This window comes from Asterias amurensis, chromosome 7, assembly GCF_032118995.1.
Source record: "Asterias amurensis chromosome 7, ASM3211899v1".
NCBI lineage: Eukaryota > Metazoa > Echinodermata > Asteroidea > Forcipulatida > Asteriidae > Asterias > Asterias amurensis.
In genome coordinates this window covers 1,792,907-1,818,312 of record NC_092654.1, presented here as the reverse complement: position 1 = coordinate 1,818,312, position 25,406 = coordinate 1,792,907, and the positions used below count along the sequence as shown (strand labels likewise).

At 39.4% G+C, this 25,406-nt stretch overlaps 1 protein-coding gene across 1 annotated transcript; it reads right to left on the bottom strand.

The window, feature by feature from the left end:
• Nucleotides 1-424: 424 nt before the first annotated feature.
• LOC139940134 (uncharacterized) lies at nucleotides 425-25,406 on the bottom strand. The gene is given in 21 exon segments (XM_071936387.1): nucleotides 425-2,416; nucleotides 4,229-4,283; nucleotides 4,765-4,966; nucleotides 5,965-6,022; nucleotides 6,774-6,871; nucleotides 7,372-7,558; nucleotides 8,226-14,338; nucleotides 14,662-14,805; nucleotides 15,144-15,340; nucleotides 15,720-15,870; nucleotides 17,176-17,361; nucleotides 17,948-18,099; nucleotides 18,560-18,680; nucleotides 18,682-18,702; nucleotides 18,901-19,917; nucleotides 21,098-21,277; nucleotides 22,229-22,582; nucleotides 23,098-23,229; nucleotides 23,692-23,832; nucleotides 24,322-24,465; nucleotides 25,282-25,406. Coding segments are annotated over 20 exon segments (9,726 nt in total). The 5' UTR covers nucleotides 24,430-24,465; nucleotides 25,282-25,406; the 3' UTR covers nucleotides 425-2,307.

The window sequence follows — 25,406 nt, the reverse complement described above, 5'->3', positions numbered from 1 at the left end:
GTAAGCAAAACTTGCCTGTGCTTAGCACGTTTTTGTGCTTACAGGCTTTATGAAAATGGGGCCAAGACAAGCTACGGTACTCCCTTGACAATAATTTTCATGGAGTCGGTTTCACTTTATTAGTCTTAGGAGATGTTGAAAACTTAAAGCTAGTCCCAAGTTGGCATGAGTTACTTGTCCTGAATGGAAATAAGATCTATTCTCAACTCTTTGAAATCCACAAAAAGTACAATACATTTAGCCAAGTTTCACTAGTATTTAAAAGCTTTAAAATATTATCAAATTTTCTTTCATTTCACAGCATTTGAGACAGGAATTTTTCTCAGAATAACGGGTCTTGATATTATAAAAGTCGTTCACAACTCGATTTCTAGAAAATTATCAGTACAACAAAAATAATTCAAAAATGCACAGTCACAGAAAATTAATTTAGTATCACTCTGTCATTTATTTGGGTTATTAAATTGCACTTACTTGTTACAGTTTGAGGCTCATAAAATGATTTGAAGAGAACCACAAATCTCCACAAATTTTAACAAAATTAAATGAAACAAAAAGATTTTTTTTTTTTTAGAACTAAATACAATACTAAATAATTAACAAGTTTTTTATTTTACTATGAATGCCGAAACAAAATAAAAGAACATGGTTTTATAGCGAATCATTAAAAGAAAATGTTAAGACTCTTTAATTCTAAATTTGAGTTTAAAGACGCTGGACACTATTGGTAAATGTCAAAGACCAGTATTCTCACTTGGTGTATCTCAACATATGCATAAAGTAACAAACCTGTGGAAGTTTGAACTCAATTGGTAGCTAAAGAGAATAATGGAAGAAAAAACACCCTTGTCGCACAAGTTGTGTGCTTTCAGATGCTTGGGATCGAGACCTCAGCTGAGGTCTCTACTCGATTCAAATATTTTAGTGAGAAATTACCAATAGTGTACAGTGCTTTTAAGAATAAAATAACAAACCAAATAGTACACAATGTTTGTGAGTGCTTTAGGACCTAACTTAAATGCCTCAAAACATTTAGCATTTTACCAGTGGAACATTGCTAACAATTATTATTATATAAATTTTTGTCAAAAATCCTCGTAACATTAATTGTTACCAAGAAAATCATTTACATCTCACTATAACAAACTCAAATTATTCTGTATGATCATTATGTCAGTGCAATAACGATCTACGTTCTTAAAGAGAAACAAAATATTAGTAAAAAATCTCCACCGAAGTATTATAACATGTCTACACTAATGTGGAAAAACTACAGAGTTTTCTGGAATCTTTATAAGATAATGAGTTAGGTTGAGTTGTTTGAAAAAATTTGTAATTTTTGTATGTGATGTTTAAATAAACACATTCAGAAAAGACTGGTTTAAGTCCGATAAATCTGACAAATAATATATTCTACTGAGAACCTCTGTGAAGTTTAGCCAGTGCACATTGTCTTCAGAACCGATAATTTAAAAGCTCTTAAAATTGGACACTAATGCTGATCGATTAAAAACAATTCATTATCCTAGATAAAAAATACAATGGCTTTGACTTTGATTGATATTTAATTTACTCGCACCGTTATTCTAAAGATCTCTTTTACTGATTTTGTTACATTACATATTTACAAATGGAAGCATCTAAAATATCTAGTATATTATTTAAAATCTTGTTTGTATTTACATTGGCTGAGAGCGACACAATACTGAAATAATTGATACTTGGTTATATAAATATTGAAAATTCTTACATCCGTGATTGAGAATATCTCAATTTGATACATTTTTCCAATATTAAAGTGATAAGTCATTTGCAGTAGTGTAATACAGGCCAGCCACTTTTGATAGTTAATTTAAGAAAACGCAAGTTGAGTGTTGATGCCTCCGAATCATACTTGGAATAAAACGTTTCAACAGGATTACCGTCACTATGTTGCAAAACCTAAGCCACCAAAGTTCATTTATGGGAGACTTTTGAACACTAGGTGGCAGCAGACTTACCAGGTAAATGTCCATTGCTTACGTAGATCTGAACCTGTGCACATTACCATGAGCAATGGATTTACTTGGTAAGTCTGCTGCCACCAAGTGTCCTAAAAGTCTCCCATTCACACCATCCAAAAAACGACAACAGCAGAAGCCTACTAATGATCCACTCAACATCTTTCCTCGCTGCGTGCTGCTTGCTTCATTGATGTACGCGTTTAGATGCACATATGGTTTGCTCTATGAGATGGCAACTTTCATAGCAAAAAAGGGGTTATTCAATATAGTCTATAGCAAGATCATCTCTCCACTTTCTGTTTTTTCAGCAGTACATCAGTAGATACGCAAGCAACACATGTACAAGCACAGCATACACCATCAATCCAGCTCGTAGACTGGGTCGTGACCTCAACAAGCGATTGGAGTTTTTACTGTCAAATGAAAGAGAAAAACAAGTTAACAATGCTTAGTTTAATAATATAATAATTTGGGAGGCTAATCATCCTTACTCGCAGCTAAGAGCTGAATTGCCAAGGACGCGGCTACAACATGTTCGAGAAGCAGGCATGCAAGTGCACCTATGGCTGCCAGCCACATCAACCCATTATGACCACGGAGCACAGCCAGAGATCGAAAGTGTTTGATTTAAAAACCCTCGTGGCACAGCAGAGAACAACTCACATATGGCCCTTCCCAGGTATTGAACCAGGGTCACCTTGGTGAGAGGCGAGTGCTTTACGCACAAGCCAACTATGCCCCCTCAAAAGTCCCCAGGGAGGAAAATCGGATGGTCTGGAAAACCCTTGTGGCACAGCCGAGAACCAACGCACAACTCAACTCACATATTGCCCTGGCCAGGTAACGAATCAGGGTCACCTTGGTGAGAGGCGAGTGCTTTATGCACCAGCCAACCCTGCCCATAGATGGTTCCCACTCACTGTAAAGTCGGCCATCATTACGGGCAAATCAATAATTTTTTAACCCAAGTGAGCGCGAGTCACAAATACCATTTGCGGCACACAAGAGTTTAACCAAATTCCCTATATGATTGGTTGGTGAACCACTATAGCTGCATATAAGTTAGAATACTTGACAAAATACAAGTTTGCCATAAAGATAGCGTCTATTGGGAACTATATATTCATTTTGACTATTGCCCTCAGTGTCCAAAATAAATATTGCCTATGGAACAATAAATCGATCTTGCGTTAAGGAGTAAAATATGCAAGTTTTCTTTATCTTTGTATTTAAATATAAGTAATAAAAGCAAGCTGCTGTATTAAATGTTATAACTGCTCTGAGGCTTTAGTATTACAAGTTATCACACAAGCGCGAGTGGAATACGGAAAAATATAGCGCTTCTGCGTCCCATATCCACTGAGCGCGCGTGTGATAACGTATTTATCTTCAAGCAAACTTGGCGCGTGACATCGAACACACAAGACGCATGGTAGTGATATTAGCCGTGCAATATAGGTTTTTATCACCACTCCATTCTGCCAATCTGATTGGAGGATTAGCGCGTACTTGAAGATAAATCTTTATGTCTGTAGCAAACGCATGCAAAAAAAATATGAAACCTTTCTACGATGTAAAGATGATTTGAATGGGGAGGGTGTTTGCAGAATATGAAAATTGGTTGTGAGTTTGCCTGACTTACAAAACAGACAAACAAACTGACAAAACAGACAAACAAACTGACAAAACAGACAAACAAGCTGACAAACATAGCAAAATTCTGACAACAATGAATGCTGGGGTGAGACAAGCAATGATCAATACTTGTTTTGACATTCCCTCCCGTCAGTTAGTGACACTCATGCAAAAATGCTGACAGAAAAGTTAAAACTTGAAATGAGTTTTTGAAAAAGGGGGGTGGGAATACTAAATAAACAAAATGGGCCCACCTACATCAGACACACACATTTATGGGTTAGAACCACTCTCCACGATACTGTTCAGAATACGATGGGACCAGACTGCAAGATAGAATGGACAAAAAACAAAAACAATGGCAACATCTGTCAACTGTCACTCAAAACTTTTTCATTCCAATGAAGTTTTAAATTAATAAATTTTGTCTTAAATTTTTGGCCCATCACTGAATGAATCATCTGTAAAACTAAGTTCCACAGATGACTCAAACTGGACAAATTAACGTTCTCGGTTCTTCCACTTTGTTTTAGAGCTGTGTCTGGTACCTGGGCCCATACACACAGATAAAGCATAGGAGGTTTACTGACCTTTTCCCCTGAAACCAATTGCTGACGTGGGTGGTGAAGGACCGGGCTTGGCGAACTAAAGGAGAGAACAAATTAATTGGGGTTAGTTAATCAGAAGCACAAATAAAAATAATAATAACTAGTTCTTATAGAGTGCATTTCACTATAACCGTCTCAATGCGCTTTACATTAGTCCCCTGGTCACAAGCAATGGGGAGAGGTTGATAGTATAAAACAGCTCCTCCTAAAGTGACGTAGTTTTTGAGAAAGAAGTAATTTTCCACAAATTTGATTTCGAGACCTCAGATTTAGAATTTGAGGTCTCGAAATCAAGCATCTACAAGCACACAACTTCGTGTGACAAGGGTGTTTTTTCTTTCATTATTATCTCGCAACTTCGACGACCGATTGAGCTCAAACTTTCACAGGTTTATTTTTGTATGCATATGTTGGATACACCATCTGCGAAGGCTAGTCTTGGACTATTACCAAAAGTGTCCATTGTCTTAAAATAAGACAAAATAACCAAATAAATGTAAAAATATGGAGTGACTTACTAAGTACATGGCCAGCTTGGTACGGCAGGAGTAGTGGAGTATCCTCTTTATCGTCTTCCATCTGGACTTGTGTCTCCTGTGAGGGCGCTTTAGTTTGCATTGTCTGCGGGGGCCTACTCTCCAGATGACGTACTTGGTCTTGTGCACGGATTAGGGCATCCTCTGTGCGCAAGCGTTGCTCATGTTCAAACTGCAGGGCGGCCTATAACAGAAGATTGTTTTGACATAGTGAGTGGGTGGTAGGAACTTCATAAGACAAAAGACATAAGACAAAAGCTTTTGTGATCTCCCAAAAAAAGAAATTGCATCGCACACACAAGTTTTTAAAAGCACCAGAAATATAAAAAAGAAACAGGAAGATGCAAAAATAGCACAAGACACAACGCACAAGGATTTAATTACAAACACATAAACACACAGACAGGCCATGTATATATACAACAAGGTAAAAATATAAAGAATAATTTATACTCAAAATCAGTATTGATCGACAGTTAATTTTTGAAGGGCTAAAAAACCTGTTGATACAAAATAAATACAGCTTTTTTTAATAATTATATCTAGAATTGTTATTTGATGCAACATTTCTTTATAAAAACACCATATAAGTAGTCCGAAGCAAAAGATTGTGGCATGCAGACTATTCTGAACATCATTTAAAATATTCCAAAAATATTACAGGAGAAGATAATATGCAGACATAGGTTTTTTTCTGGAATTTCAATAGCCAAACAAAGAAAGGTACTGGAATGAATTTGAATGATTCAACTTGGCGCACAAATGTGATGAACACAGAAACATAGGCAGTGTGAGTGGCCAATGAGGATTGAAAGCAGAGTGAGTGAGTGTTAATCTACCACCCACCTCATGTGTTAGTAGTTCGGCTGAGGTGGGTGCATTACCCTACAAGAAAAAAGAGCACACAAACACAAACATAACAAAGGAAAGTATAAGACTGATTTCTGTTGGCTATGGAAAAAAAAATAATAATGTTCTTGAATTAGTGTTCTATTTGTTAATCGTTTGCTAAAATGTTATCCACATGCTTTAACAAAAAGACAAACAATGCACAAACAAATAAAGTTTATTTTTTAGTAGTTCAAGTTATAAACACATAAGAAGTTTTAACTTCACATGTATTTAAAAAATATTAGTTTAACAAGAAGCTTAAAGTTAGTAAGTAATTAAATTTGACTTTACCTCAAGTTTAGCAAACTCATTCGCCATGGCTTCCCTGGATTGTTCAGAATCATCCAATCTGCTTGATGGTAGAAGAGAATAGAACCAATTACAGGTTTGGTTAGCCGGTTAGTATGGGAGCATGATCCCTAGCTATACCGCAGTCTTAAGGCACTGAGGTGGATTTCAGAAAGAGTTAAGGCTAGTCTTATCTCGAGTTAGGACGAGTAACACATCCTAACTTAGGACTAGCCATAATTTTTTAATATCCACTAGGACTAGTCCTAAGTTAGGACTAACTCTTTGTGAAATCGACCCCTGGACACCTTTGGTTATTGTCAAAGACCAGTATTCTCCCTCGGTGTATACCAACAAAAAATAACAAGTCTGTCTCAATGACTCAATTGGTCATCAAGTTGCAAGAGAATAATGAAAGAAACACTCCCCTTGTTGCACAAATTTGTGAGCTTTCCGATGCCTAAAAAGGGCTTCAGGCCAACAGTCTTTTAATATTTGTGTGAGAAATTACCTCCTTCTCAAAAACGACCTTACTTCAGAGGGGAACTGTTTCTCACAATGTTTTATACCATCAACAGCTCTCCATTGCTCATTACCAAGTAACTTTTTATGCTAACAATCATTTTGAGTAACTACCAATAGTGTCCAGTGCCTTTAACGTTTAATGGCTAGACATAGGTAATGGCAAATTATGGAGACCGCCCTCACCGGGCTAGAAAGCTCAGTTGGTTGAGCACTAGGTACAAACCCAGAAGCCACAGGTTCAAATCCTGTTCTAGACAATATTAAAGTAAAGCAAATTACAAACTAACCTTCTACTCATGTCAATCAGCTCTGATTGGTCCGCCACGCCACCAATGGGTGCACTCTGCTGCAGGCTAGCAGACTCGGCTTTGACGATTGGCTCCTCCTGAATTAACATATTCAAAATGATAAATTAACAATGAGCTCATTTAAAATTATCCGAGAATAATCTACTTTGAGTAAATAATTCATGTGAAGAAATAATGTCTGTATTTAACCCTTCTTGAATTTTTTTCATCATTACCAGAAACTTTCTTCATTTCTGCTCCACTGTGGTTTAGAATGATACACTATGCCAGTCAATACAATATCATATGGTGAATGCATCTTCACAGTACAAAGTCAACCCTCCAACTGTCTGTCCCCTTAATATTAACCACTGTTGTTTTGAATGATAGATACACTATGCCTGCCTGCAATATGATATCATGTGGTGAATGTAAGTTATGTACACAATAACTACACAAATAGTTCTGTGCACACTTGTCTGAACATTAAAAAACCAAACAGTTAAATAGCTCATTCAATAGTTAACTTAACTTTCCAGCAAAAGTTTCAGATAACAAAAGGCTACATAATGTTAAAAACTTTCAACAATTTTCTCACCACAATTTGACTGACATAAGTTCGCTCCTTGTCCTCAAGTTGTTTAGTGAGGTTGCCTCGTTCCACTTCAGCGAGTCGGAGTTGCTTGGAAAGATGTTTTGCTGATCTCGCTGAGTTGTGTAACTGGATGCTCAAGTTGTTCCTCTCTTCCACCAAAGCTGAGAGCTGCATCGACATATCTTCACATCTGAGGAGCAATCAATTTGATTTTTGTTTTTGTAATATACTCATAAACCGAGGCGTGTTAAGCAATTCCCTCCCCATCCTGTGAGTGCTCTGGACAAAAATCTACAGACAACACAATACAATACAACAAGGCACTTTTATACCCCTATTTCATTTCATTTCATTTCACAGGCGTAATTTCTCGAAGGAATTCAAACTCACCACCCCAGCCATTTTAGAGCAGACATCTACGACTAGACAACCAAGCTTGCCTATTACCTAGAGGCAGTCAACATCCTATTTTTTAGCAGTGGGTACCCCAACAATTTTAATAGATGCTATTAGAATCAAGTGGTCTGGTGGTAAGACATATGTTCTAGAATGGCAAGGGTCGTGGGCTTCATTAAAATTTAATGGACGGAAAAGGTAAATTTCAATCAATCTTTAAAATTTGAGCGTGAAAGACTATAACAAAAATAGGTAAAAACTCAAATTATTTTCAGTATAAGCTTGCATGTCCATTCACATATTGAGACATATTTTGGGTATTTCTGGTAGTAAACAAAACAATTACAACCCATGGAAAAAAATAGAGACGGATGAAAAGTGTACAATTTTTTTGCATATTCAGGGACTGACTTGAATATTTCCTTAAAAAAGAATGAACAAAACCGAGAACAAAAGCTCACCTCATTTCCCTCTGGTGAAGACTCTGCAGAGCTTGAAGCCTCTCTGCCTCAACCGATCCAAGCTCTACTCTCACCCCTTCATAAGCCTCCTGCCACTGCCTCAGCTGCTGGTCAACTGTTCCTTCTTGCTGAGCCTTCAGCCTCAAGCCTTCATTCTCTGCGCTTAGCTGTTGAACCTGCTGCTGTGCCGCTCCTAAATGTCCACCAAGCTGCTCACTCTCTTCTTGGTATCTCTGCATGGCTTCAGTCAGTTGATGGCATTCTCCTCTCAGATGGTCACGCTCAGTCTTAAAGGATTCCAGCTCACCTTGGAATCTCTCCACCTCCTCCGCCAGGTCCTCTTTCTCTTGTTCAAGAGTTGTGCAAGTTGCCTTCTGTTGATTGAGCTCTTCCTGGTGCTCGGTGGTCGCAACTTGGAGCTCCATGATCACATGCTCACGCTCGCCAAGATGTTGGCGCAGGTTTTCAAGCTCGGCAGTTACGGACTTCAACTGGACTCCAGCTGCTCTGGCTTCATTCATCTGGTCACTGTACTCTTCAAGTTCCTTCGTGTACTCCTCATTCTCCTGCAAGAGATTCTCATTCAGAGATTTGAGCTTGCCATTTTCTTCCATTGTGTTTTCATGCTGGGAGTTAACTTCGGCTAGCCTGATTTCTAACTCTTTCAAGGCTTGATTCTCATCCCATGCCGTCTTGGCCTGATTCTTGGCGACCGCAAGTTCCTCTGCCATCTGCGAGTTCCTTAGGTCAAGTTTGTCCAAGAGCACTTCAACCTCTTCCTTTTCAGACCTGAGGGCAGTCTGGTCCATTATCTCATTCTCAAGTTTTTTTCTAGCATTTTCAAGGTCAGCATTCTTCATATTAAGCTCTTCTTCAGAACTACGGACCAAACGTTGGTAATCTTCACTTGCTTGCTTATGCCGAGTTTCTAGATTTTCAACCTTGGAAGTGAGATCAGAGTTTTCTTTCTGAAGCGTAGCTACTTTCTTATCAAAGTCATCTTGAAGGATGTTGCATTGATCTTTGGAATTCCTCAGCTCAGAGCCAAGCTGTTGTAACTTGGAATGCATTTGTTTTATATCCTCCTTCTGCTCATGCAGAAATCTGGATAGTCTTGAATTGTCATTAAGAGCAGAATCTCTTTCTGCCTCGACAGAAGTAGCTTGCTTTCTAATCATCTCCAAATCTGAAACTTTCCTTTTGAGTGATTCATTGTCTGTAATAAGTTGGTGACACTGATCTCGAGTAGCCTCCAGTTCTTCTTTCAGACTTAATGATTCCGAGGCACTCTGATCACTCGACTGTCGCAGATGCTCAAACTCTTTCTCCATCAACAGGATCTGGGATTCTGCTTCAGTTTTCAGTTTCACAAGCCCTTCTTTTTCTTCCCTCTCCTGCTTGAGTTCTTCCACTTCTTTACCAAGCGTCTTTCTTGCCTCGTTAATCTTGGTCAGCCTTTCTTTTAATTTCTCGTTTTGTCTCTGGATGCCCTCTTTACGACTGCTGACCTTTTGCAGCTCTTGTGTCGCCTGGGTCAACTCTTTGGACAACTCCTCAAGTCTTACAGTTGATTCATCCTCCCTGGCTTGATGTTCTTCAATGCGACTTTGTAGGAGTTTGTTTTCATTCTTGGTATTTGCCAACTCCTTGTTTAATACTTCAAGGTCCGACTCGATCATACCTTCCCTGTCACTATTTCCAGCTAGCAACTCTTCCTTCTCCTCTGCAAACTTAATCAACTGAGCATCCTTCTCTACCAGCGCCTGAGTCAACTCATTTACTTGCCTTCTGTTTTCTTCAATCTCCTTCTGCATTTCCAATTTATCTGCAGCCATCAGTGCTAACTCTTTATGGAGTTGATCCACAGTGATAACCAGCTCATTCTCGCTTGACACTTTACTGTCCAGCAGTTTTTGGAGCAGTTCTTTCTCCTCCGAAGTCTGCATCATCTGCTGATCTACCATCTCTAGTTTGGAAGCCAGAATCGATTCCTCATTTGCGGTTGTGTCCAGGTTCTGTTTCAAGGCTTCTCTCTCTTGCATTATTCTTTGTAGTTCACTGTTTACCCTATCGACTTCAGACAGGAGTCTTTCCTCAGATGCTCTACTTTCTGTCAATGACTGCTCCAACTCGCCCTTCACCTGATTAAGCCTCTCCATGTTCCCTGCAAATTCATCCAGACGTTGTTGTGAATCCTCTACCTGTGACTTCAACTCGTCTATGAATGCTGACAGTTTCTCTACTTCTTCTTTGTGTGATCTTTTTGTTTCAGTAAGCTCTTCTTGCAAATTTGTGTTCGATGATTTTTCTCCTTCTAGTTCTTGTCTGATCTTCTGCAACTCTTCGTCTTGTGCCTCTGAATACTCTTCTTGGGAAGCTTGAAGCTGGTCTTTCATCTGATTTATAAGTTGACTTTGTTTGTCCATCTGAGTCCGCTCTACACTGAGTGTTGCTCTCAAACTTTCAACATCGGACGCGAGAAGTGACTTCTCATCCAAGGCATCTTCCTTGTCAGCTTCTGCCTGCTTCAGTAACATCTCGCATTCTCTCAGTTTGCTTTCCAGATCTTGTACATTTCCATGAAGATTTTGCATTTGGACGAGGTTTTCCTTTTGTTCATTTCCTAGGGCACCCTGAGTGGCCTTCAAGTCTTCAAGTGACTGACTTGCAAGTGTCAGTTCTCGATCTCTGTCTTGCACTAAACTCCTCAGGGACAATACTTCTGACTCAAGTCGTTCCTTCTCGGCAGAAACAGCACTGAGATTTTCAAGCTCATGATTTAATTTCTCAAGTAAATCTTTCAAGGATAGCAGTTCTGATTGAAGAAGTTTGTTCTCATCGACCGATGTTTCCAGTTGCTCATTTTTATCCTTCACAATTAGCTCCCTTTCCTCCAAAACTCTTTTCAGTGACATAAGCTCAGATTGCTCTTTCTCAACGCCTTGAGTGAGATTGAGTAGCTGTTGATCCTTCTGTTCCACCATGTTTGTGAGTGACGCAACTTCTAATTCCAATCTCTCTTTTTCTTTTAGAGCTACATCTGATTTAGATTTGATCTCCTTCGCCTTTATGAGAAGCTTTCCGTATCGCTGTTTTGCAGTTTCCACCTCTGCTTTTAATTTTGCATTCTCGCTTTCCAGCTCAGCGTCTTTGCCAGGTACAGCTGCGCACTCTGTCATCTGCATGCTCTCTACCACAACCTTCTCTTGCTCTTGAACGAGTTGCTCTTGTAATGACAATACCTTGGACTCTTGCTCTGAGAAGCTCTCATTCAGATCACTCAGCTTTTCTTCTCTTTCCTGGAGCTGATCTTGGAGGTCTTTCAACTGAGACTCTTTGGCTTCAAGAGCTGCCTCCAAATCAGGTACTCTTGTGTTTAGTTCCAATAAGCTGTTGTTCAGAGAGCCGACTTCAGCATTGAATTCTTCATCCCTTTCCAGGAGCTGTTTCTTAAATGTTTCAACAAGTGTCATCTGTTGCTCCAGCTCTCTTTCCATTTTCTGGATCTGACCAGAACTTTGTTGAGACTTGTCTTCAGCCTGAGCTGACAGTTCTTTGTGTTGATTGTCTAGCTTCTCTTGCAGGGTCTCCACTTCCTCCTTTCGACTTTTAAGAAGACCTCTCATTTCATTCCGCTCATGGATCACCTTTTTGCATTTTTCTCGTAAGGATGAAATCCTTGCCTCGTAGTCGCCCTTTTTCTGCTCAAACTCTTGCTTGAGGTCACTAAGACTGGTTTCTTTCTCATTCAGAGATGCCTCAAGAGTGGAGGCCTTGTCGGTAAATTCTGACATAGATGTCTGTAATGACACGATCTCGTTCTTAAAACCAATCTCTTGATCATCCATTTCCTTCCTGAGAAAATCCATACCTTGTGTGGTCTTTTCATGCATATCAGTCCAGTACGCTATTTCTTTTGCCATATTTGCCTCTTTCTGCACTGCATCTTCTCTCAACTGTGTCCACCCACGCTCTTTTTCTTCAAGCTCCTCCCTCAGCTTTGCCGTTTCAACTTGAGCTTGCTCCTTGAGATGCGTCACCTCATCTCCAAGATGTACGTCTCTGTCGCGTATCTCAGTCTTCAAGGTTTCAATAAGGCTGTTTTTGCTCTCTACCTCCTGGGAGTACTCTTCCAAATTCTCAGTGAATGTCTCGACCTTCTTTTCAAGGTCTTGAATAACCTCTGAATACTTTTCTTCATTGCCGATGATCTTCTGGGTTAAGTCTTCCACCATCTCAGTTTTGACAGCAAGTTCATCACTAAGTCGTTGCTCCTTCTGATTCGACTTTGCCAACAGCTCATCCATAGACATTTTCTGTTCTTCAAATGCCCTGCTACTTCTCACTAGTTCTTCTTGAAGTTCCTCTAAGACCTTCTCCTTCTCAACAGTTTCCATTGAAGATTTCTGTAGGTTTTCCTTCACAGCAACAACTTCGCTTTGAAGTCTGTCCTGCAGAGACTCGGCCTTGACACTTGCCAGCTTCAGCTCCTCTTGTAACCTCTCTATCTCTTGGTTTGATGCTACAGATTCCCGAGTGTGATCTTCAATTTGTCTAATTAAGTCGGACTCTTTAATCTGAAACTCCTCTTTACAATCCACTGCCTCTTTTTTCAAGTATTGGACCTCCTCTACGAGTGAATCTAGTTTTGAATTCTTGGACTGGCTTTCTTCCAGAGCAATCTGAAGTTGGTCTTGAAGGCTACTTATTTGTAGGTGGGCTTCCTCTGACTCTTGTTTCCGGTTTTCAAGGTGTTCTTCTAAACCTGAAATTGTGAGTTGGTTTTCTTGAAGGCAACTCTGAAGTTCATCTCTTTGTTGGTCCAAAGATGCTAAGTTATCATTCAAGGATGCAGACTGTTCCGTTAAGGTGTTTTCTCTTTCTTCAAGACTCTTCTCTAAATGTTGCTTCTGATTGTTCAATTCCTCAATGACCTTCTCTTTATCATTCAAAACTGCTTTAATTTCTTCCATCTGCTGACTGGCAGAGTCTAAATTCTGTAGTAGTTCTTCATTGGCGGCTGACTTCTGCTGATTGTCCATCATTACCTCATTTAAGTTTTGTTCTGAAATCTTGAGAGATTCCATAAGTTTGGATATTTCAGTAGTCAAAGAAGATTGCATAGAACTGAATCCCTCTTTTGTTGTTCTTATCAGGTCCTGATAGTAAGTTTCCTTATCCTGGACAAGCTTCAAGGAGGCCATCAACTGCTCCTGCAAGGACGACACCTGTCCTTCTTTCTCTTCAAGCTGGCGACAGAACTTCTTATTACACTCGGTCAGCTCTCTCACCGCACTCTCCATCTCGGAAGACTTCTGTTCAAACTGTGAGCTCAAACTCTGAAACCTGTTCTCCTGTTCCGAGATTGTTCTCTGGTTTCCCGTAATCTCTGACTCTAGCTCAGCGATTTGCTCTAAGAGGGAGGACATCCTGGACTCTGCCTTCTTCCCCTCTGTCGATTGCCCTTCCCTGAGGATCTCTATCTCACGCTGAGCCTGACTTACAGAATTCTCCAAGGTTCCTAAATTGAAATCCCTTTCAGAAATCTGATGTCGCATTTCGGACAGTTCCTGGATGTTTTCATCGATTGTCTGAGAGAGTCTTGCAATCTCTTTATCCTTTTCTTGGCAAGTATGTGCTATCTCTGATAAGTCACCATCTTTGGCGTTGATGGCGGCGTCCAGTTCTCCCTTTTCTGCGGCAAACACTGACTGAATGTTTTCCAGTTCCCTCTGAAGTCCTTCCACATCCATCGTTTTAGCATCCAATTGTCCTTCCAAAGTTGTTTTCTCTTCAAGGAGTTTGGTCGACCTTTCCCTCTCCTCCTGTAACTTCACTTGAGCTTCTGCGACATCCGTCTCCTTTGAAGCAAATCTGTCGCAGAATGTCTGGACTTCATCTGCTTTCTGTTGGAGTTTAATCACAGTTTCTTCTAAGTTGGCTTCTACGTCTTGAAGTCGATTTTGAAGTTGTTCTTTCTCATCCGATGAGGACTGTAGTTGATTTTGGAGGTCCATGAGCTGGTGGGCAAGCGTGTCCTTCTCATTTGTAAGAGTTTGTGTTTCTCTCTGGAGGATTTCCAACTCACTTTTCAGCTCTGAACCGACATTAATCTGCAAGTAAGAAAACAAAATAATTTATAAAAAGCAGTTAATGTAAAGTTCAACCGTAAAGTTAACTTGTGTAATGGAGCCAGTGTCCCCAATCTTCCCTCGGCAGTCTTTGTTGCGAGTCCTTGAGTCCATAGAAGGCCTCAGCGTCCAATTTCATAAAGCCTGTAAGCGTACAAACTTGATAAGCACAGACAAATCTTGCTTAACAGAAACTGGTTACCAGCCAAAACTAAGGTTTACTTTAATTGCTAGCAAAAAAATATGCTAAGCAGTATCCTCGCTTAACAGATAATGAAATTGGGTCCTGGTAGCCAGTTCCTTACCTCATCTTGCAGGGCCTGTGCAACTCTCTCATTGTCCAGTGACTTTGCTTCTAGCTGCTCCTGGGTTTCTTGAAGCTGCTGCCGGGACGTCTGACACTCGGCCTCCATCTCTAACTTTGAAGTTTTCGACAATTCAATCTCAGCCTACCAAAGAAAATACAAATTTAGTTCATAATTATGTGTGTCCTGTCATTCATACATCAAATAATTTTTATTTGTCCCCAATGATATAAATTTACAAACAACACAATTTTTAATCTTCTCTTTAAACCAAGACTTAATTAAGGTCATGTCACAAGGGCCAATTTACAGGTAACCAGTTCCAGACAATCTCCAAGAAGAGAATTTATCCACATTTGAGTGTTCACATAAAATTCTTTGGGATTAAAACCTCAGAACTTTAGAACTTTAGCTAAAATTTTTAGTTAAATTTTCGTTTTAGTGTACAACTGTGGAGTTTCTTGAAAAACTTCAAAACTGACCTCCACTTGCTCCCTCAAAACCTTCTCCTCTTCAAGCTTTCTCTCAAGGTTGTCCCTGACTGTCTCAAGTTGTTGCAGTCTCTCCTGGAACGCTTCCCTCTCTCGCTCCATCTCGGCCAGAGGAAGATGCTCTCTCTCCATCGTCTCCTTAAGATGATCCACAGCATCTTGGAGAGATGCTGCCTGGTTCTCAAAACCTAGATGTTTTAGAATTAAACTGATTTGTTAGGTTCTATCTCAGTAGAGTTTTACCTCCTCCCAAGAGTGGCTTTTAGCCTTGTTTTGGTGTCACAAGAAAAAGGTTGAAATTAGATTTTGTAATTTTCTGTATCATCATTCTGATTTTACTCATTCTGACGCCAATAATTTCATAATAATTTATTTAATTTATATTCAGCTCTCTCAAGGTCCAGCCTGTTTGAGGGCACATAACAGTTAAAATGCCTTAAGAAAATTACACAGACACAGTTTAAGAAAAGTAATCAAAAGTAATCATCAAGTAGGCTGTGTAATTAATTTTAAAGAATCATTCAAATCTTTTGTGTTTTATAAAAATATTCCCGTAAGTTTCTTTACCGTCTTTCTCTTCTTCGATCTGCACCATTTTCAGCTCCATCGTGACCTTCTCCTCCTTGAGCTCATCTCGCTGTGCCTCAACGTTAGAGAGAGTCTCTTCAAGACTAAGCTTAGCAGCATTCAGCGACGCTATCGTCTCTTCTTGTCCAGCCTAGAATTGAGAAACAAGAAGAATGTAACAGAATTTAAATTTGACTTCTCACTGTAACCGTCTTTTTTGTATACACAAGATGCTAAAAAGCTCATGAGCTAACCACTTTGATGCACAGAGCCAAATTTAATAAGCCTTTTTGAGGTATGGCGGACACAATGCTACAACACTGTAAAGTTGTGGTAAATTTGTGCGTATTGACCATAGAAATAGAACGTATGTTGTTCAGTGAGTGCGCATTTTAGGCGACGCGACGTTTACATGTAAACCTAATGACCACCAACATGGTGAGCGTGGCATCAGTCGCGGCGTGTGACGCGCGCGTATCACGTCCGCCATACCTCAAAAAGGCTTACAGAGCTGCTAGCAATAATGAGCAGGATACCAGTTGCAAACTGTACATGTGACACGTTTTTTTTTACTAGTACCCTTATTCTGGTAAGCATAATTTTGTTTAGATAAAAGTATTTTTTTGTGCTTAAGCAGCTCTATGAAATTGGGCCCAGGTTTCATGCAGAATGGAGTTGGATGACACCAAAATCAAACAAGCACAGTGCACAATCATAACACACAGGAAATCTAAATCCAGAACAGAACAAAAAAGATCAAGCTGTATCATGTGATGACCAGTTTCATAAAACTTGTAAGCATACAAACTTGCTTAGCATAACACAAATCTTCCTCAACAGAAACTGTTTACCAGCTAACGTTCCATAAAGTTAACATCGTTACAACTGGTGCCCCGCTCATTTTATGCTTATAAAACAAAGTGAAAACTTTTTTGAAATTAGACAAAATGCAAAGTCACAAGTTTGAATTTGTTGGCTGTGCAATTATCGTAGCTTACAATAAAATTATCTCAGAAGAATTTTCCAAGGTCAAGTTTAAGCTCAAGGAAAAAAAATGGCAAACTCAAACACCAAGTCACAAAGAGTAAAATTATTTTTGTAGCACCAACCACAAACACATTTTCAAGTATTCATACAAAAAGTAGCTTTTGTATTATAAAAAAAGAGGAAATGCTAATAAATTAACAGTAAAGCCGGAAAATAAACAAAAGAAAATATCTGATTCAAAACAATGAAATCATTCACTGGCAAGCCCACAGAATTTGTTTCATAAAATTTTTTAACGGAATGGGTATTAAAGAAACATTTGGGGCAAATTAAAAAAGATTGGTTGTTGATAGGAAAATAGGAAAATAGGAAAATGTTACCAACAAAAAAAGTTATTTTAAAAAATGATGAAGTGCGGCATTCACAGTACATTAGTGAGACATTTCAACGACACACAAATGACTCTAACCATTAATTTATCGGCACTTTTTTTAAACTCGCTGAGGGCAACAAGTTTAGTCTCGACACTGACCCTAGTCTTCATCTCAGCATCTCGAGACTCCTCCGCCTCCTGGGATGTCTCCTTGAGACGAGAGACCTCCTCTGTGAGAGCCTGGATCGTTGCCTCCTGCTGCTGGTCCAACTCTAATTGGTTCTAAGATTCAAGGAAGAATGAAAGAGATGCACGCTATAAAAGGGCAATTCCAGCATTACAAAACTAGAAATCAATCTATCTTTTAAAGCAATGCAATCAAACACAATACAAAGGTTGACTCAGTTCAATAGTGTACACAAATAAATTCACACAATTTATACAAAAAGCATGAATAATTTCTACTTCAATCACTGTATACTCAGTACTTTCCCGAGCTCTGTGAAAAAAAGTCACAGGCATATTACTTGGGTGGGATTCGAACCCACGACCTTTGCAATTCTAGAGCAGTGTCTTACAAAACCAGACATTGATTTAAAAAAAAAACATTTATATGCCTGGAATTTCATCTTTGAGAGGGCAAGGCCATTTTCATTTTATCATGATACTTTGGAGAAAGAATCTACACAGAACACAGTCAACCCTCCCACTGTCTGACCATTCACATCAACCATGGTGGTTTTGAATGATAAACTATGCCAGCATACAATATGATTCAAGTGTTGAATTCATGTACACATTTTGCAGTCAATCCTCCTACTGTCTGACCATTTAATCCCAACAACCCAAGACTCCGGTGAAAACCTACCTGGTCTAACTGCGACTGCAGCAGGGTCATCTTAGTCTCCATCTCAAGCCGCTCTTCGGACTGGGTCTCGATCATCTTGCGTAGCTCATCCTTCTCCTCTGCAACATTCTTGATTTTCTCCTCAAGGCTATGAACAGTCTCCTTCAAGGAGTCTAAAGAAGAAAATCAAAACAATTGTCTGCTCAATAACAAGTTATAAACAAGATGTTTTTGTCCAAAACAATGAGTGAGTATGTAATTTAACATTCAATAGGAAATGTAGTAGACATGGCCCAATACTGCTAAGCACATTTCTTTGCTAAGCAAAAGATGAGTTGGGAACCAGTGGTAATAATGTGTAACTATGTGAAATTTAGGCTTGTTAACTATTTCAAATATAAAGCTAGATTTTGTGTGCTTGGAGAGTTCCTTTTGGTTGGTAAGAAGTTTTTGACAGTCAATTCTATATTCTCAAGAAAATACTTAGACCATATCTAAAGCCAAAGACAACTGGCAACTCATTCGAAAAGAAAGTTGCAGGCAAATGACTATGCCATTTTACCTAAAGTAAAACGAGTTTAATTTCCTGCTTGCATTTGTAATTTATCTTAAAAATGACATGGAGAAACTAACCAATTTGTGCTTTATTCTCATCAAAGTCCATCTGTTTGAGTTGTAAGTTTCCTTTCTCGTCTTCCAGCTCAGCTATCTTAAGCTTCAACTCACTCAGCTATCTTAAGCTTCAACTCACTCAGCTCCTCAGCCATCGAGTCCGCCTGAAATAAAGTACGAACAAGGCATTTAGAATGACTCAGGTTTCAAGCGGAGGGCAGTTTGATAGAGCAGGGGGAACAGAAAGTAAGTTTCCTTTTGCCATTGTTTACACTGAACCTTCAAGTTCATGTCAACTACGATGAAAATCCATAGACATACATACATGTTGAATGCATTAGATAGTTCGAGTTAAACAATACCTTCTTTAGCTCTTCCAGATCTTCTTCAAGCGACTTGATCTTGGCCTTCGCCTGGGCTTTCACTTTCATGAACTTGGCTTCAGCCTTCTTGTTTAGCTCCTGAACTTCTGACGCCTTTGCAGTGATCTCTTCTTCCTTCTCCTTGACCTGTTGCTGCAGTCTTTCAATTTCTGCCTCTTTTTCCTGTAGTTGTGACCGCTCTTGTTCCAGCTGGCTTGATCTGGTTTGATCCAGTTCAGTCTTGGTTTGTTCTAACTCAGTCTTGCTCTGATCAAGCTCAGATCTGGTCTGTTCCAGTTCCGACTGGATCTTGTTGTGGTTGTCTGTGACCTGACTGTACTGTGCAGCAGCCTGATTGTACGCCGTCTCATACTGTTGAATCCCTGTCTGCAATGTGGTTACAGCGTTTGTCTTCTCAGCTAACTCAGTTTCATGTTTTTCTCTAATCTCCAGGATCTGGCCCTCCAAGTGAGCTTTCTCGTTCTTCAAAGTCTCGTCCTTGACAACCAACTCCTCCTGGAGAGCTTGCATCTGATCTTGACTGGTCTTTAGCTTCTCTGTCAGCAACTTGATAGACGTCCCCTGCTCCAAGAGGTGTTTCTCTTTCTCTCCAATTTCCGTCTGCAACATCTCTAAGACTCTAACCTTTCCCGATAGAATCTCTTCAGCTTCTTGGCATCTCCTTTCAAGAGCTTTAGTCCCAGCGTCACTCGACTTCCCCACCAGCTGTGAGAGCTCTCGTCTGTGTTCCGTCTGCAGGGACTCCAGCTGGTCCCGACGTTGCCTCGCAACCTCTCGGACCTCGGCCAGCATCTCCTGATGTGATCGGATCAGTTCTTGTTTCTCTGTCTCTGAGCGTTCCTTCTCTGCTGCCAAGGTGGCGTCCCGCTGTTCTATCTCTGCGGTGAGTTGGCTGATTCTCTCATCTGTTCCTTCCATCTTCTCACGCATCTTGTCCAGGACCCTGTTGAAGTCAGAGATGGCTTGGTCTTTCTGCTTGCATTCTGCCTGTAGGACCTATATAGAGAACAAATACATGGTTATATGCACAAACAGTAACACTGATGAGCCAGTGAATGACAAAATGTAACAACTGTAATATAACGACCATCAAAAACACACAGAAAACAGTGACAAGGAGTGGTGCATAACTAAGCTACGGTATAATTTGTTGGGGTACATTGCAATGGGTAACATCAAGCGGGAAAAACTACAAGTAAACAGTGCAGAACCTACCCAGACAGAAAGATACTTTAATGGAGTGCTGAAACGCAAGAAATGAGTGAAGCTACAGTGGAAAATAAATTGTGGAGTTGTGAGATGCAAGTTATATAATCAATGTTTAAAGCTTTGCATGGTGTGGAAAGTAAGAAGTAATAACAACTTAAAGTTATAGTTACTTCTTCTCCATGGAGGGAAGATTGCTAACACTTGTCTAATTCATCGACCTCAGTCTGAGGCAGTGAGACAGCAAAGGTACACCACTTAAAGGCAGTGGACACTATTGGTAATTACTCAAAACAATTATTAGCATAAAACCTTACTTGGTATTGAGTAATGGGGAGAGGTTGATAGTATAAAACATTGTGAGAAACGGCTCCCTCTGAAGTGACGTAGTTTTCGAGAAAAAAGTACATGTAATTTTCCACGAATTTGATTTCAAGACCTCAGATTTAGAATTTGAGGTCTCGAAATCAAGCATCTGAAAGCACACAACTTTGTGTGACAAGGGGATTTTTTCTTTCATTATTATCTCGCAACTTAGACGACCAATTGAGCTAAAATTTTCACAGGTTTGTTATTTTATGCATATGTTGAGATACACCAAGTGAGAAGACTGGTCTTTGACAATTACCAATAGTGTCCAATGTCTTTAATGACACAAACATGTAAAGCGTGATGTGCTACAAGGACTACAGATTTATACAAAACACTGCAAAACACAAACAAAAGCTGCATATTCTGAGTGGGAGCTGATTCAAAAGGTAAGGGCCGACATCTACCCCCCCCCCAAGAACTGCATTCTAGGGGGACGATTAATAATGAAGAATAATAATAAGAATAATGAAAATGCAAAGGGTGCTGTACTACAATGTCTACAGAACAACTGCTTAACACCAAACAAAGACACCTCAGATTCGCTTTGAAGCTGAAGTGAAACTGTGCATAGGAAGAGAAACGAATCTTCCCAACGAACCTGTATAACTTTGTCCCGACCCTGCACAACCTCGTTCTTATCTTTAACATGCTCGTGCAGTTCATGGGCACGCTCTTCGAGCTCTAAGACTTTACTGTTCAGTTCCATCACCATTTTATCTTTGTAGACCAGTTGGGCATACAGTTCCTTTGCCCGAGTTGATTCTTCTGTTAGTTGGCTCTAGAGGTGTAGGCATATTTTGTTGTTGTGGGTACAAAAAGTTTGATTTTGATTATACGTTTGCTGAATTTAACTTGCCTTCAGAGAAATGTTCTTGGAAAAGACTATTTGATTTGGAGGGACAGAAACACAGTTCTTAGAGATTGATTGTATCAAACAACGTCTCTTGGCGGACTTCTTTCGAGCAAGTCTGACTTCTTTCAAGCAAGTAAGAAAGTCAGAAATCAGCTGTTAAAGGAAAAAAGTCTCATACTTCAAAATCGTGGCTCCACAATTATGTCGCAGGAAATTACTGAACGCTATGCGCTTGAGCGTCACTGAGTGACGGGAAATGAGCGTTATAATAAGGAGCCAGTTTTATTATTGTAGGGTCTATTTATTTAGATGTATGCAAATGCACTTTGTATGAAATGAGGAAAGTGCCAGCACAGCAAGACTTTGTTGTGTTTTTCAATGTTTCAGCTGATAAACCGAACTTAGCAGATAAGCTGAACAATTTCATGCATCATTGATTATTCATGGTAAATATGGTAATTACATTTCCGGGGTGCAACTAAACAATGAACAATCTCTGTAAGAGAAATGATAACCCATGCATCTTATGCTGTTCTACAGAGGGCGGTGGGTAAAATATTCCGCCACTAGAAAATCAACACATCTTTTAAAGTAATGCATTCAAACACAATACAAAGATCGACTCAGTTTAATTGTGTACACAAATAAACCCACACAATTTATACAAAAATCATAAACAATTCCTAATTCAGTTATTAATTTCATTAGAACACAATATAAGTTGATTGTACAAATGGGCCAGTATCCCATGCAGTTGAAAAGAAATTATAAATACAATACTTTTGTCAAAGAGACTATCATTCATCTCTAGCTATTGCACAGTGGTTACAGGGTGACTTTGACAATGGGAAATTGAGGGTGGGGGTTATATCTCACCTGTAATTCCTCAACTTTCTGGTTGTTGTCAGTTTCATCCTCCCCACCAGTGACCACGCCCACTCCTCCGCTCCTCATGGCTTCAATCACCGCATCCCTTTTCTCAAGGACTTTCTCCATCACTTGGATCTGAGCCAGCATCTTCCGTTCTGAGTCTTCCTTCTCAACGATAAGTTGCCCCTTCTCGGCGAGCTGTTTCTCGCGAGTGTCAATGATGAGTTGCTTCTCATTGACGCTGTGTTCGAGTTTCTCAAGGAGGGCAGAGTTCTCAGATAGTGCTTTCTCACGGTCCTCAAGCTTCTTCTTGAGAACGATGAGTTTTCCCCGACTTGCAGCATCATCTCCTCCCTCCGTCTTAAAAAAAAAAAAAGTGAAAAATTAAACAATAAGTAAGCATAACTTACACTGTTATGTTTTATCCATGTCACAAATGTTGAAACTGTGTGTCCATGTTTCCATGATCGAGAGAAGCAATAAAACTATGAACAAAAAAATTGTATGCTTTTAAAGTTGTCTTCAATATGATTGTTTTGGGAATGGGCGGCGTATAGTTGCTTTGTGGTAACACCATGTGTATAACTACTTGCTGGGTAGATTATGTTCTTCTAAGAACTTGTCTTGATTTATATTCTACTACCCCAGAGTTAATTTTCAGAATTCAGGAGACTTCTCCGTTCTGAAAAGAACCGCCTGCTCATTAACTTCTACCTTGGCCCATGGTAGAAAATCGACCGGTACTACTAATTTCACTCAAAGATCAAGGAGACATCTCAATATTAAATTCACTACCGCGGAGTGAGTTCTGAATGGATCTCATCCTTTGGACTGGCTTGCTCTGAATAGTATAAGAGAGAGGGGCGATTAATCACCTTGCTACTTGAGACGTCCTCTTGCCCCTCTGCACCCGCGCCACCTTTCTTGAACTCTGTGATCTGACTCGTCAAGGAGGTGATCTTGGCCTTAGCCTGTAGCTTGAACTTGGAGAGCTTGGCATTGCTTTCCTTGAATTCAAAACATAGAAATTTTATTAGATCATTCACTGCGTACACTTGTTATATTTTAGCCCATTTGTTATGCTTAGACACAATTGCTTGAAGGTTTTCAGCAACTGTAAGCTCAGAGCAGTTACATTTGGAAGCCGATCAGGGTTATTTTCAATGACGCGCTTCTACTTCAACTCCTACGTTGATACTTGGCAAAGTTCCATGTTGGGATACCACGCCAAGATTACGGATACTAGTGACCGATGAAACAACTAGGGTACATTAAGAGTGGATTTGAGATGTTTGAAGAAAGGATTTGAAGATTGTTGGCCAAATTGATTGTGAGAGATCAGATACATCACTGTAAGGCTGGCAATTCTCCTCCGGATTTTCTAGTGACTGCCAACTTAACTCCTTGATGATAAAAGTGAAACTTTAGTGCCAAGAAGTAGTCATTGATAAATCAAAAGCAATGTTTACCAAAAGTTGTTTATCTTTCTGTCTGATCATGTCCTTCAGTTGATTCAGAAGTTTGTTCTGCTCAGTCAGCTGATCCTGGGCGTCAGACGATTCTGCGAAACTAGCATCAGCGGCAGAGACGAAACTAGCATCCCCAGAAGCCTGTTGGGTTCGCATTACATAAGAAACATCAGAACCATGTGAAGGTTATAACAGGGAAATACTTGTGTTTTCTACAATTCAATTTTCAGGCTTTTGGGTAAGAGTTACTTGACAGCTTTGCTTACTTCTAATTTCATTTTCATTCTATTTTTAAATGTCTTAAAGTGCAATTGTGCAAATTGCCAGGGTGGATAATTCAATATAGTAAAACTATAAACCTTTTTTAAATTTTTTATTTAAGAAATATAAATCAATAATTTTCAGAGTCAGTATAAGTAACTCAAGGAAATTGTTTGAAAAGCCACATGTCAAATTAGTATGTTTAAAACGAATTTTAAACCTGTCAATAAAACTTTAGTTGGCTTCACTCGTTCCCAGAACTTCGGCAAATAAGTTTATGTGTCAACATACTCTAAAAAATATTATTATTTAAGTAATAAGCTTTGGTGTTCTGTCTTTAAAACAATTTGAATGAAAGTAAAGCTTTACCCCATCAATGCTCTCATCCGCCACATTCACAGATTTGTTGACGTTGTCGACCACAGTGTCCAGTTTTTCCTGGACATTCTGTGCCATGTTCGACAAACGCCCCCACATAGTGTCAACTAGTCAAGTCTCCCTTTACTCTGGAACCTGAAAAAAGAGAGATCAAAGCAGTATTAGTGTATTTATAACAGGAAATTCCAGAATTAAAAAAACTATTAGTATTACTACAAAGAGCAATCTTAAAAAAAACATTCATAAATACCTCAGACCGTTTCACTATTCCTGGAGAGCACGTCACGTGGGTGTGTATTAACCTTTGTTTATGACCAGTGAAAATGTTGAAACATGGGCGTGACACGCGAGCTAGCTCCTGTGCTTATAAGACAGTTTCCTTATTCTTATTGATTGGTCGAGAGCAACGGCCGGGACAGTTGTGCCACATAACGCGATGCGTGTATCGGGCACAGCATTCACATGGAACTGTTTACCCGAGGGCGACGGAGGGCCTTACCATTTCATAGCTTGAGGGGTGTTGTGTTGAAAGAAATCGTTGAACCATTTTGCATTTATTTTACTTTTTGACCAAATGTGTTGATGTTTTTTTACTAAAAAGGTATTTATGAATTGGAATCAAAGTGTGTTCATACGGTTTTAAACTCGTGGTTTAAAACCACCGAAGCCTAGTTCTTGATACTTTATTACAGAATTGGTTGTTGTTAACAAAACAGTTGCTGTCAAGTGTCAATGTAAGAACTTGTAAGCTTACTCAGGACCCCTGGTCAGGTTAGTCACCATTCCCAAAAATATGCTTTTGAGAGCTGAGCTGATGGCATGAGTGATGAGTGGACTGAGTATTTACAATTTTACATTGTCTATACTTTTTTAGTTTAAAAGTTGTTATCATGAGAGCAATACATACATAAACAAAAGGTTAATTAGATGGTGTAAACATAGCGATCTAACCTGAATTAGAGGTCCAAAAAGGCCCACATTCACAGTGCTAAAAACAACTCCAACTGTTTAATATTTCCACGTAGCACGTAAAACCCGCATCTTGCTGATTTCGCCATTTATTATTCACTGACTAA